The sequence below is a fragment of the Sus scrofa genome, chromosome 9 (assembly GCF_054392235.1).
Source record: "Sus scrofa isolate SSC_HxYL_T2T_F1_AM1 chromosome 9, Sscrofa_HxYL_maternal_Yorkshire_Landrace_v2.0, whole genome shotgun sequence".
Classification (NCBI taxonomy): domain Eukaryota; kingdom Metazoa; phylum Chordata; class Mammalia; order Artiodactyla; family Suidae; genus Sus; species Sus scrofa.
Window position 1 is genome coordinate 79,998,665 of NC_139391.1, and position 14,174 is coordinate 80,012,838.

The window sequence follows — 14,174 nt, forward strand, 5'->3', positions numbered from 1 at the left end:
CCAGTGGCATATGTAGATTCCCAGGCTAGGGGTCTAATCCGAGCTATAGCTGCCAGCCTACACCGGAGCCACAGCAACGCAGGATCCAAGCTGCATCTGCAACCTACACCACAGCCCACGGCAACGCCAGATCTTTAACCCACTGAGCAAGGGCAGGGACCGAACCCGCAACCTCATGGTTCCTAGTCGGATTCGTTAACCACTGCGCCACGAGGGGAACTCCTGTATGTCTTCTTTGGTGAAATGTTTATTTAGATCTTCTGTCCATTTTTTCACTGCCACAGCTGCAGCATTTGGAAGTTCTCAGGCCAGGGATTAAATCCAAGCCGAAGCTGTGACATATGCCACAGTTACAGCAACACCACTAATTTTAACCTGCTGTGCCACAGTAGCAACTCCCTTCTGCCCATTTTTTGATTGCGTTGTTTGATTTTTTTTTATATTGAGTCGTATGAGCTGTTTGTATATTTTGGGAATCAATCCCTTGTCAGTCACATCATTGCAAACTTGAACTTTAATTTTGATGTCAAGTCCCAGGGCTTGCTTAATCAGAGGAGTCAAATTGGATCTCTCTCCATATTAAGTTGAAATTCCAAAGGACTGGGTCATTGATATAAGGATAATAAGAGGCAAACTCATGTACCAAGACAACCCACAGTAATCCCAGGTGTCTGATGTGGTGACAGCCACCAGAGGGGAATAAAATCGTTCCCTTAGAAGTTATGTTTACAAACTGGTCTTTATGTTAATTTGCAGTCTACCTTTTTATCATTTAAGTAATTCAAAAATGCCAAGCCAGAAATTTAGTTTTATTTTAATCTAAATTGGTTTTAGACTAGTAATGCCTCTAGGCACCTGATGAAATGTAAATGAAAATGCTATCTGAAAGAAAGTACCTTCATTCAAGGCCTCCAAAATTCTCCACAAATAATGTTTCAAGGACAATATGCAGCTCACAGTCTGAAATCACAAAGCATATAAGAAAACAAAGGTTCACTTTGGGGTACATTTTATGGATTTCAACTGATAAATAATGACATGTATCTACCATTATAGAATCATTTAGGGTAGTTTCACTGGCCTAAAAATCCTCTATGTTATATCTGTTCCTTCCTCCCTCCCTGCTCACCCCTGGTAACCACAGATCCTTTTGCTGTCCTCATAGTTTTTTCTTTTTCAGAATGTCATATAGTTAGAATCACACAGTACACAGCCTTTGCAGACTGGCTTCTTTCACCTCGTAATATGCATTTAAGTTTCTTCCATATCTTTTCCCAGCATAAAATTCATTTCTTTTTAATGCTGACTAATATTCCATTGTCTGAATGCATCAGCATGCATTTACTCATTCACCTAGTGAAGGACATCTTGGTTGCTTCTAAGTCTTGGCCATTATGAATATAATTCATTTTGCTAAGTACCAAGGAGCATGATGCTAGATCATATAGTAAGAGTATGTGTAGTTTTATAGGAAACTGACAAACTATCTTACACGTGTCTGACAATTTTTGCCAGCAATAAGTGAGAGTTTCTATTGTTCCACATCTTAGCCAGCATTTTGGTCTTTTTGTGTTTCAGATTTTGGCCATTCTAAGAGATGTATAGTAGAATCTCTTTGTGGTTTTAATTTGCAATTCTCTTATGACATATGCTGTGGAGCATCTTTTTATATGTTTATTTGCTATCTCTGTATTTTCTTTGGTAAGATTTCTGTTCAGGTTTTTTGCCCATTTTTAAAAATTTATTTTTATTTTATTTTATATAGCGGTTTTTATTTTTTTCCATTACAGCTGGTTTACAGTGTTCTGTCAGTTTTCTACTGTACAGCATGGTAACCCAGTTACACATACATGTATACATTCTTTTTTCTCACATTATCATGCTCCATCATAAGTGACTAGACATAGTTTCCAGTGCTACACAGCAGGATCTCATTGCTAATCCATTACAAAGGCAATAGTCTGCATCTGTTAACCCCAAGCACCCCATTCATCCCACTCCTTCCCCTTCCCCCTTGGCAACCACAAGTCTATTCTCCAAGTCCATGGTTTTCTTTTCTGTGGAAAGGTTCATTTGTGCCCTATATTAGATTCCAGATTTAAGCGATATCATATGGTATTTGTCTTTCTCTTTCTGGCTTACTGCACTTAGTATGAGAGTCTCTAGTTCCATCCATGTTGCTGCAAATGGCATGTTTGTTTTGTTAGTGCTGAGTTTTAAGAGTTTTTTATATACTTTGGATAGCAGTCTTTCATCAGATATGTGTTTTGCAAAAATTTTCTCCCAGTCTTTGGATTGCTTTTTCATTTTCTTGAGTGTCTTTTTCAGAGAAGAAATTTTAAATTTTAATAAAGTCCATCTTATCAATTCTTTCTTTCATAGATTGTACCTTTGGTTTTGTATCTAAAAGGATGTCACCATACCCAGGGTCATCTAGGTTTTCTTTTATGCTATTTTCTCGGAGTTTCTAACATACCTTTTATTGGAGTCCAATGGGATAGGAAAGAGAACAGACCAGAGGCAATTGTTGGGGGGAAAGAGGAATGGCTAAGAGTTTTTCAAAATAGAAGGTGGGGGAAAAGTACCAGAGGAACAGAATGACTGACTATGCATCCACTATAAATCACATCCTTGCAAGAATTAGGGTTGGAAAATGGGGAGTTAAATTCTAGGGATAGTTTTTCTCTTTTCATATTGCTTATTGAGAATAAAAGAGTCTTAATAGCTGGTCTGAGATCCATTCACTATCTTCGAGGGCATTGAGAGAAACTACACTGAGGGAAAGTAAAAGATAGGTTAATCCAGTCCAATCTCTTTGTCAGCTGGAGCTCTAGATAAACAGACTAATAATATTTGCTAAAAGAAAGTATTTTTATCATAGAATGCCTTAGCATGATGTCCTTGCTAAGGATTACTTAGTAAATAAACCCAGAATCTATAGATCTATGATGTGTGGTTCCCTGAAGAACCTCACATAAGTTATACACACTCTGGAGTACAAAATAAAGATATTTCATAACTTAAGCATTCATCCTGCTATGTAAGGTAAATGTGCAAAAGCTTATCAGAACCTTCACCTATTATTCTGGGTCAGAGAAGACATCGATGTGGGGTAAAAGGACTCATGGAGTCACCTTTGATGTCCTAGACTTCTCTCTGCTTTGTCCAGCCTCATAACTGCCTGTATCCCAAAAGTATTCTTAAAGCTTGTTATTGCATAAGCACTCTTCAAGTGAGTCTGATCTGACAACTAGATCTTTGTATTAGCCCAATCATAAAACAATAAAAGGACTTTTAATATTAAATGCATGGCGCCGTAGAATGCTTTATTCTGTTGAACCCTGTGAAGAGAGTAAGGTGAAATGAAATAGGCAGCAAATTATTAACCCTTAGAAATTATTTATTCTAGGATCTGTGAATATCTGTGTTAACTCTGCTATAAAATCAGTGTACACTATGTGACAACTTAAGAAAATAACCCTAGAAAAAAGATTGTAAGAACATATGTCAAAATATTACTTGTAGTTATCTGTGGGTGGTGCCATATGGGGTAATACTCACTTCTCCCCTTTATTTTATTTATCTTCCCAAAATATTTTGTAATTGCAGGCATATTTCCTGTTATAAATCATGAAAGATAAACTTTACAAACTATAATCAATCTTGTATAATGCAAATTTATTGAATCTATGTTTAAAAAAGATACCCAGCAAAAAGACTGAACAGAAATACACCATATGTTACCTAAGATTTTCTTGAAATTGTTGGGATTTGAATGATTTGTTCATATTTTTCAGTGTTTCTAGAATTTCTGTAATGTTGGTGAAAACAGCTAATTTTTGATGCGAGTGTGCATTATGAAAGAGTTGAACAGATTTCTGCCCCCTTTAAATCCAATTATTCCTATAAAATAAGAGTTAATATTTAATAGAAAAGGTTCAAAGCTTATAGATATAAGCGTTAAGAATGAATGACCTCAAAGCCAATAGTGTCCTTTTGTTCCTATCAGATTTTCTAAAAATGTTTTTGATAAAATAATTCTACATATACTTATTTAATCTTATCAATACATATTTTATTTTGGCTGTTTGCAGTTATGAATAAATTAGTGTAAGAATTAAAAAACATGTCTTCTTCATCACCATCTTAACAACTAACTTTTTATACACTTTCTTTAATCACTGTTGTCACTGTTGAAGAAATGTGACATTTATGGTTTCCATGTAAAAATACAAGGCAGTGTCTCCTCTCTTTCTTCTTCCAGCATGCTCTAGCACTAGAGAAACTTCCTGAGAATAGTTAGTCCTATACTTACTTTTGTTTTCTTGCATAGCAGTTTCAGGGAAATGGCCTGGGAATAACCTAAAATATTCAGTCTAGTACAGAGCCAAGGGCGTAGACTCAAACACATGGAATCATATAGCTTTGCTCAGTTCTTTGGATACAGACTAACCTGAGCTGATATCTGCTTAAAAAGACAAAGTACATAAATCCATCACTATTCTTTCATTCATTTATTCAGTCTGTACAAGACCAGCACAGTCCCTAATATTACTGAATCCTACATTTTAGTGAAAGATGGAAACTAGATGAAGGTAATCAAAAGGTACAAACTTCCACTTATAAGTAAGTACAGCATAATAAAGATAATTAATACAGCTGTATATTATATATGAAAGTTGTTAAGAGAGTAAATTCTAAGAGTTATCCTCACAGGGAAATTGTTTCTCTATTTCTTTAATATTGTATCTAAATGAGATGATGGATGTTCACTAAGCCTGCTGTGGTCCTCATTTCATGATGTACCTAAGTCAGATCATTATGTTGTACGCCTTAAACCTATACACTGCTGCATGTCAGTTATATCTCAATAAGACTAGAAAAAATAAAAAGAAGAAAATAGTAAAAAGAAATAATCACAAAATTAAAAATACATTTATAACCTGTGATAATGAATACAAAGGGTCTTCTGGAAAAACAGTACAGGAGAACATGATGCAGGCTGGAGTGTCAAGAAAGTCTTGTTTGGAAATAGCAGTTAACTGAGGCTGGCAGTATGAGTAGGAGCAGAGAATGTTTAACTCAGTGGAAGAAGATGGGAGAAAGCCCTGAGGAAGGAAACCGGTGGAGTGTGGGAGGAACCGTGGAAGGCCAGAGTAGTTGAACCAAGTAAGTGAAGGATCCTGGAATGGAGGAGAGTCCAAGTGTCCAGGAACTCATAGATATTGGAATTTTTATTCAAGAACAATGGAAATTCATTCAAGGATGTTGGTCAGGGGAATAAGCTTCCTGGAGAAATAAATAAAAATTAATACCCTCCTCAAAGTAGCCTCATGTAAGGGTTGAAACGCTAGTTTCCATCTCTTTGAGGACATAACTGTATGTGGTCTGTACTTTTGTGGAATCAAGTACTTTTTATAATATAGTGGTTAAGACTTCAGGCTTTGAAATCAGACTGTCCTATATCTGCCACTTCCTATATGTATGACTCTAGGTGAGCTTCTAAATATGTACAATGGGAATAATAATTTGTTGTTGTGAGAACTAAATGAATAATGCATATGAAAGGTGAACGTGGTGTCTGGTACATTATAAGTGATCAAAAGTAATAGCTATTATTTTCTGACTCACTGCCATAGGAAGAGAGTAAAATCATCGCACAGTTGGACCTTTATGCTCCTTACATAAGCTAATGCTGGATGCGTTTTTAGTGAGCTAAATTGTACTCAGTGTTTTCAGGGTAATGAGCCAAATACATTAACTGTTCTGAAAACAGATGAAGCCTGACTATTTTGACTAAATATAGAGATAATTAGAGTCTAGACTCTATCTGTTGATAGGGCTTAGGAAAGCATAATGAGAATCATCATGCCATAATAGAATAATACACAAGGCTAAAACAAATCAGAAATTTCACAACATTGATGAAAAGCAACTAATTTTACTGATGTCAGAAATACGTTATTAGCTGAGTCTTCTTACCATCTTATGATGTTTGTTTCATGTTGTAACAGCTTCCTAATAGTGTAATCAATTATGTCTTTCTGTTTTGCTACTGAAGGCTTTTCTTTTCTCTACACATAGTTTAGTAAAATTATCATGTGCCAGATAAAACCCCTTTTCTGTAGTTTTATAATATGCATTAGAAGCACTCATTCTTTGATGTAGTTGAGTATACAGATGAAAGGTCCTTACAGGTACTCTTTATTCAAAGCCAGAGGACTATTTTCTTTGTTTTCTTCTTCCTTTTTTTTTTTTTTTTTTTTTTGTCTTTTTAGGGCTGCACCACCTGCAGCATATGGAGGGTTCCTAGGCTAGGGGTCGAATCAGAGCTACAGCCACTGGCCCGTGCCACAGCCACAGCAGCTGGGGATCTGAGCTGCATCTACAACCTGAGCCACAGCTCACGGCAATGCTGGATCCTTAACCCACCGAGCAAGGCCAGGGATCAAACCTGCGTCCTCATGGATACTAGTCAGATTTGTTTCCGCTGAGCCATGACAGGAACTCCCAAATAACTATTTTCTATAGGATAGGTATTGACTATTTTGCTTGCCATCAAGCTCTGACTTACAAATTTGCATATCGTTAGTGCAGTAATTCATGCTACCAGGAAAGTTCCAATGTTATTGGGTAATTCACATATAAATAAATATACAATGTCAATTTGTTGCATTAAGAGGAGAGAAGAACAGGCCATAAAATATTGGGTTCTGCCAAGGCTCAGAGATGTAAATGTTATAATTGCAGTGCTCCTGCTCGTCCCAAGCAGTGGTAGGAGGGAGTGATAGGACTTAACCAATGCTAAGACTGTCTTCATTTTATACTTTAGTTTTAGAACCGTGGTGCAGTCCAGGGTCTGGAACATCAAACCAAACTGTGGAGCGAACCAAATTGAATCAGGTGAACTGCATTAACTAGGCTTGCAAACTGATTATTGTACAGAGTAAGGTGCAGACATGCAAATATCACTGATTACTACCAGTCTGTGGTTAATTTCTCATCAGTCTTTGGTAAAATGAGAAAGAGAAAGTAAAAAAAAAAAAAAAAAAAAAAAAAAATGGCGTTCCCATTGTGGCACAGTGGAAACGAATCCAACTAGGAACCATGAGGTTGTGGGTTCAACCCCTGGCGTTGCTCAGTGGGTTGAAGATCTGGCGTTGCTCTGAGCTGCTGGCGTACCCCTAGCCTGGGAACCTCCATATGCCATGGGTGCAGCCCTAAAAAGACCAAAAAAAAAGAGACAGAGAGAGAGAGACAATGTAGTGAGTTTTTCTTAAGCAAAATTCTTTATACTGAATTTGTGTCCTTCTGCTCTTTGTTACATAGATAGCATAATGGTGGTAGGAGATGATTTTTTTAAATTAATGGTCCTTACTTGAAAAGATTAAAAGTTAAGATTACATCAACCTGAAAAATATTTAAACATTGATTTATTGGTTTATTTAACCTGTGAAATTTAAAACTCTAGGCTCCACTGGTATTGAGAACAAGCAGCAGTGATTGTTGGGAAGATAGGAAGTCAAACAGGCCATTGGGCCAAAGTCTGGAAACCCCCCCCCAATCAAATTGTTAAGATATGTATGTACATTGGAAGCACTAAAGGTTGGAACCTGGAGGCTCTGGTTCAGTTCAAGCCTACAGGCTCAGGCTAGGACAACTTGCAAAACATTTAATCAACAACACAGCACTATCTTATCAAAACAGCTTCTGGCTCTAGTTGCTTGGGTAGGATTCTGGGACTGCTGTCCCAGGAGAAAATCTTTATCGTGGAGAGTGAACTATGGGTTGGAAGGTGTGAGGGAACTAAAATAGGACTAAGTGGCCAGAGTACTTTGGACTCAAACGGCAGTTGCTTTGTTACCAACTAGTATAGAAGTCCCTATATTTTAGCAACTGGTATGGCCTTATAGTTGGCTGAATATCATCCCTAGGTATTTAGAATCAAGATAAATTCCATAAAAACCAGCAGAGAGAATGCCTGGGGGCTTTCATAAGCTGGCACTAATATTTTGCCTCAGCTCCATTCCGAGATAGTTCTGTGAATTAATATTTAATGTTGAGCCTTACCAGTTTCCAAAGGGGAGATGTGGCTTCAGTTTGAACTAATTCCTGTTCTAGAGGTTACCATGGAAGTCAGTTTAATTCCATGATATTAACCTAATTCTTTGAAGAATTAACCTAACCATGGATCTAAACCCAGACAGACTCTGCCTTTGTAAATTATGAAGGCCAACTCACTCTCCCCATTCTCCTTCCTCTCCAGGTACAAATCATACTAGGTTTGACCTCATAGTTAATAACAGTCTTTTCAATGAATCCTGTTTTTATTTCCAGATAGAAAAAGGCAGGCACAGGAGAATATGGTCTGTCCCAGAGCCATTGGGGAATAGCAAGACCATAAAGAGATGGCCAGTATTTATCCCGCCTCCACCCAAGGTTGTTTGTATATGTAACTCCTTCTCACTTTTCTCAGAACTGTTCGCCCTGCAGAATTCCTGTTTGAATTCAGCCACTATAATTATTCAACTCATGTCCTGAGAAAAATGCCCTTCTCTGCACCAATGGGATAACATCCTAGAAATTGTACTTATAATCTTTAAAAAGGGAGTCAATAATGCTTAATTTACAATCAAATCTCAAATGGTCTTTTATTGTTCTGTGGTTGCTGGGTTGGAAACATTCATGGTCTCTTCAGGAATTATAATGTAGTTATAATACACTTTAATATCCTCAGATAAAATGTGTAATATCAATGCATTATAATTAAAATGCATTATTAGAGAATCTCTATTTGCTCTTGCTATATTTAACATTTTTAATTTGCAACATATTGCTATCTCTAATTGCTTTTTCTCAGAATTACTGTATGAGATGAATGAAAATTATACTTGTGTACTTGTTTTTAATAGGAAAGGAATGGAAAATCAGAAGACTTGTTTGGGTCACATAAAGAAAGAAGCTGAGTGAGAAATTTCTGGTTCTGGCAATAAGGTAACACTTGGAAAAGTGAAAAATCCTAGGCATGTTTGATAGTTGATTCAAAGAAGCAAATGAAATCCTTAGATTCCAGAAATGTAGTGGAAACAGAAGACTAGAGCACCAAGCTGCTGTTGTGAGCTGATGCTGCAGCAGGGTGTAGGGTGAGTGAGGGCCTTGCTCTTGGTAAACTAGAGGTCTGGCTTTAATATCCACAAGAGAACAGCAAACAAAGGGTTGGGCCTGTTACAGGTTGTATGTTTCTGTCAAATTCGTAGGTTGAAGCCCTGACCCCCAATATGATGGTATTTTGGAGATGGGGTATTTGGCGGTGTTTATGGTTAGATGAGGTAATGAGGGTAGGTCCTTGATTTGACCATATTAGTGCCTTTTTAAGAAGAGACATCGGAGAGCTAGTTTGCTCACTTTCCCTCTTTCTCTTTCTCTCTCTCTCCTCCCCTCTGCCATATGAGGACACAGCAAGAAAGTAGCCATCTGTAAGCCAGGAAGGGAGCTTTCACCAGAAACTCATCATGCTGCCACCCTGATCTTGTATTTCTAGTCTCCCCAGCTGTGAAAAAATAAATTTCTATTGTTTAAGCCCCTCAGTCTATGGCAGCCTGAGTAGACTAATGCAGGGCTCAAATGAAAAAGTTGAAACTACTTCCCACATTAAGCTGATACCCTAAAAAGACTGCACCATCAGTGAAAGGGTGAACTAAGAAATATATTTGTTCCCTAGCAATGGGAGACAAATAGATGCCTTTATTTATGTTTCTGCCTGGGTTCTGGGAAGAGAAATCAAAACAAAAGTGTTATCTCTTGATAATTTAATACCACAGACTTGTGCCTCAAATAGATTTTCAGGTTTGAATTTAGCCTACCCATGTAGCTTAAACCCTTACTCCAGGTTGAGAAATTAATATAAAATTGGCCCTAGGCCAAAAATACCTCCAAGTTCCTGCCCCAAATTAAACACTCTAAAGAAATGCTCCCATGATACAGGCCATAAGGCATTTTCATAGGAAAAAGTAGTCATACTAAAGAAGAGAGCCCATGCTTTAAAAAAAAAAAAAAGAAAAGCCACACAAGGAAGACATTCACTATGAGTAAGAGTGAGCAAAAGCAGGAGAATTATCACCCCAAAACTTGTAATAATAGAATAAGTCTGAAATAGGATATAAATTATGTTTGAAATAATTAAGACATAAAAGAATTGAAACTCTAAGTAGTAACAAGGAAATATGAAAAAAATATTAAGTACATTAGGTAAAAGAATAAGAAAGAAAATATACTAGATAATTTTGTTTAACACTGATGAATGAACAGTAGATTAGACATTTGAAGAACTGGTGAACTGGAAACTCTGAGGATATCAGAATGCAGTACTGGCAAAGTTATGAGATGGAAAAGGAAACAGATTAAGATTTAAGAAACATGGTAGGTAGAATTAGAAGGTCCCCATATCCCTATTTGGAGTTCCAGAATGATAGAATAGGCAAAAGTGAGAAGAAACACTCTTGAAAGGCTGTGAGAGTTTTCTGGAAACAATGAAATACATTAATCCATAGAATCAAGAAACACATTATTTCCAAAAACCGTAAATAAAAAAGAAATCTACACCTAAATACGTCACAATGAAGCTGTAGAAACTAAAATCTTAAAAGCAACAACAAACAAAAGACACTTCACCAACAAAGGCACAATAATTAGACCAAAAAACAAAGAAACATCAATAGCAAAGATAAAAATCAGAAAACAGTGGAATAATACATTCAAAGTGCTGTAAGAAAGTAACTGTCAACTTAAGTTTGTATAATCAGCTAAATTGTTATTTGTGAATCTGTTCAAGCAAAGAACTGGAAACTTTTATCAAAGACCTTTGCTAAAAAGAACTATTAAATGATATATTTCATAAAGAAATTGAATTCATGCAGAAGGAGTAGGATAAAAGAAACAGTGATGAGGAGTTCCCGTCGTGGTGCAGCGGTAAGAATCCGACTAGGAACCATGAAGTTGCGGGTTCCGTCCCTGCCCTTGCTCCGTGTGTTGACGATCCGGCGTTGCCGTGAGCTGTGGTGTAGGTTGCAGACGCGGCTCGGATCCTGTGTTGCTGTGGCTCTGGCGTAGGCCAGCGGCTACAGCTCCAATTCGACCCCTAGCCTGGGAACCTCCGTATGCCACGGAAGCGGCCCTAGAAAAAGGCAAAAAGACAAAAAAAAAAAAAAAAAAGAAAAAGAAAAAAAAAAAGAAACAGTGATGAGCAATCACCTTATAATCAGGTTGATATATCTAAGCATCAGCAGTGACAATAGTGATATAAAAACAAAATGAAACAAATATTGGAAAACTATAGAATGAAAAAAAAAAACACCAAGTTCGAAGTTTATGCATTCTAAGACCCTTTTAATTTTCAGGAGAGAGTAAATATTGACCGAGCTTAGATATTGTAAAGAATTCATGTTAACAGTTGAAAGATACCACTAATGGAAGAGAAACAGAATGTTTCTCTCTTTAAACTAGAGACAGGGATGGATAAAGAAAACCATCAATTAAGTAGAATCCTGCAAAGGAGAAGAAACAAAAAAGTATGCTAAATAGAATGCATGTGGTAGAAGAAATCAGTCCATATATATCCATAGTCATAATAAATGTAAATAAATTGAATTCACCAGTTAAAAGAGAATGGATTTTGTTTAAAAATCAGCTCCACTGCTTATAAGAGATACATCTAAAATATGACATTAAAAAGCTGAAATTAAGAGGATAGAAAAGTCATTCTAGGAAAATGCTACTTAAAAAAGGAAGCTGGTGTCACTGTAACATATATGACAATAGTTTTATGTAAAATTTAAAATGTATAAGTTAGGAAAAAAGCGTACTATATAGTGATAAGGAATGAAATTACCGAGAAAATTAAAAATTCTAAATTTAAAAATGATAACCCTAAATAGTAAAATTAATTGACAAAATTACAACCAAAAATTGACAAATCCATAATCATGTTTAAGACTTGAATATAGTTCTCTTTGTAATTCATGAATCAAGCAACTGAAAAAATTGTAGATTTAGAACATGTTTCAAGGAATTTAACAAGTTTGATATCATATACTTATATGCAATCCTATGGCCAACAGTTAAAGAACATATATTCTTTTAAAATACGTATCTATCATTTACAAAAACTGACCACATAATGGCTTCAAAACAAGTTTTAACAAGCACCAGTGAATCTATATTTCTACATTCATGCAGGTATTTTTAAATCCCAATGTGATAAAATGAAAAATGAGTAGCCAAAAGAGAATCATTTTTCTCTGCTTAGAAATTTTAGAATATACTCTTAAATAATTTATGGGTCAATAAAGAGACTATCATATCAAAACTTGTGGGTTGGGGTTAACACAGTATTTAAAACATTAATTACATGTATTGAAAATTAATTACCAGTCTGTATAATCTTAAAAAGTAGGGAAATAGCATTTATAAGTCAGCAGGCAATACTGGAAAGATGAACTTTCCATGCTTTATAAGTCTATGATAGTGACTTAACCCTAACTTGACAACTAAAAGCATTTTACCATACTGACACTGCTCAATGGTTAAAACACTCAAGCTAGACTGCCTTCAAATTATTTGACTTCCGTGGGCCTCAGTTTTCCCATTTGTATAACAGGAATCATAAAACACAGGATGCTCTTATCATTCTGCTATCAACCAGAATTTTATAGGAGAATTAAATGTCAAAATATGAAAATAGTGATTAATGAGTTGGTCTCTTTAATTGACCTCCTGCTCAAGCACCTTTACTCTACCTGTCAATGTTTGCCTTAGTCAGACTCTCATTGAGTGTCCACAACTTCTGCACTTCCAGATAATGGTAATGACCATTAGGAATTATAATGCCAGTGACTATAAAATGAAAATGCAAATAATACAAATGATGCAGGATGTGATGAAGTCAATAAAAGTGGAGGACTTGGAGTTCCTGTCCTGGCTCAACAGAAACAAATCTGACTAGGAACCATGAGGTTGCGGGTTGGATCCCTGGCCTCACTCAGTAGGTTAAGGATCTGGTGTTGCCACAAGCTGTGGTGTAGGTCCCAGGTGCGGCTTGGATCTGGTGTTGCTGTAACTCTGGCATAGGCCAGCAGCTACAGCTCCAGTTTGACCCCTAGCTGGGAACCTCCATATGCCTCTGTGTGGCCCTAAAAAGAAAAAAAAAAAAAAAGGCAGCTCTAGAAATGTCAGCTCTGGACAGAAAAAGCAATTTGCATTACACACAAAGCCATAGACAAATAAATATTTGGCAGAAATGGACATGTTAACACTTCATGAAACAAAAAATTTAATTGGAACAATGATATAGGTTTTTCAAAGCAGAATAATTTTGGTATCAAAGTTCTAAGGAGATTCATGAATAACAAATAAATTTGCAAAATTAACCTTTTCATGATCATGTTGAAAATTTAAGTGTAAAATAAAGGATATTGTATTATGCAATCATGTAATTTTCACGTAAATATATGCCTCTCCCCAAAAAAAACCCTACTTGAATAATTCTTTCTTAGTTTTAAGAATTAGTGTAAACTTGCAATTGTAATATATGTGTTTTTGATGAAACATAAACTGTCATAATGTTAATCATTTTTAAAGATAATATCCTAAATATTTCCCCCTATAATTTACCATAAAATCATGCATGCCATTACACTGAGATCTTTTAATTTGTTTTTTCCCAAATCAGTTATCTTTGATAGGAAGGACCTCATGAGCCTACCTAGGGGGTTATTGCAGACCTTAATTGAAATGATTTATGTAATTACAACATGCCTGGTCCAAGCATTCAGTAAACATGAGAAGTTAACTATCCTGGGCTAAACCACCTAAAACTTTAAAAGACCTCCCTGCAAACTCTCACCGTACTTTCCCAACGTCGTTGCCCAGTATTGTCCTCCATAAATTCTGGATCTTGTCCAAACTAAACTCTCTTCTGTCTTCCACACATCTCCAGCACAGTCCACCTCATGTTCTTTCTTTGCCTTAAATATATTTTCCTAAAATCTACACGTCTAGATTCATTAAGGTTCAACTTAAACACAACTTTTTGAAAAAGTTCTTTTCTAGCACTCCAATTGGAAAAAAAAGTCCCTTCTTCCCTTGTATTATGTATTCTCATAATAAAATGTATAACT

The 14,174-nt window shown here is 36.1% G+C and overlaps 1 protein-coding gene across 15 annotated transcripts in view; it reads left to right on the forward strand.

Moving 5' to 3' along the window:
- Nucleotides 1-14,174, forward strand: part of ASB4 (ankyrin repeat and SOCS box containing 4) — a 431,270-nt gene that overhangs the window by 346,614 nt on the left and 70,482 nt on the right. For 10 of the 15 annotated variants that reach the window (XR_014815843.1, XR_014815846.1, XM_084977054.1 and 7 more), the window contains one exon: nucleotides 8,913-8,994. The exons of 2 other annotated variants lie outside the window; for them this stretch is intronic. Coding sequence is in view for 9 of the 13 variants with exons in the window: in XM_084977060.1 (XP_084833186.1) it covers nucleotides 8,913-8,966 (54 nt within the window). In the remaining 4 variants the exon portion in view is untranslated. Of the gene's footprint in view, nucleotides 1-8,337; nucleotides 8,440-8,912; nucleotides 8,995-14,174 lie in introns of all 15 variants that reach the window. 3 more of the 15 variants (XR_014815842.1, XR_014815845.1, XM_084977049.1) reach the window with 1 other exon arrangement.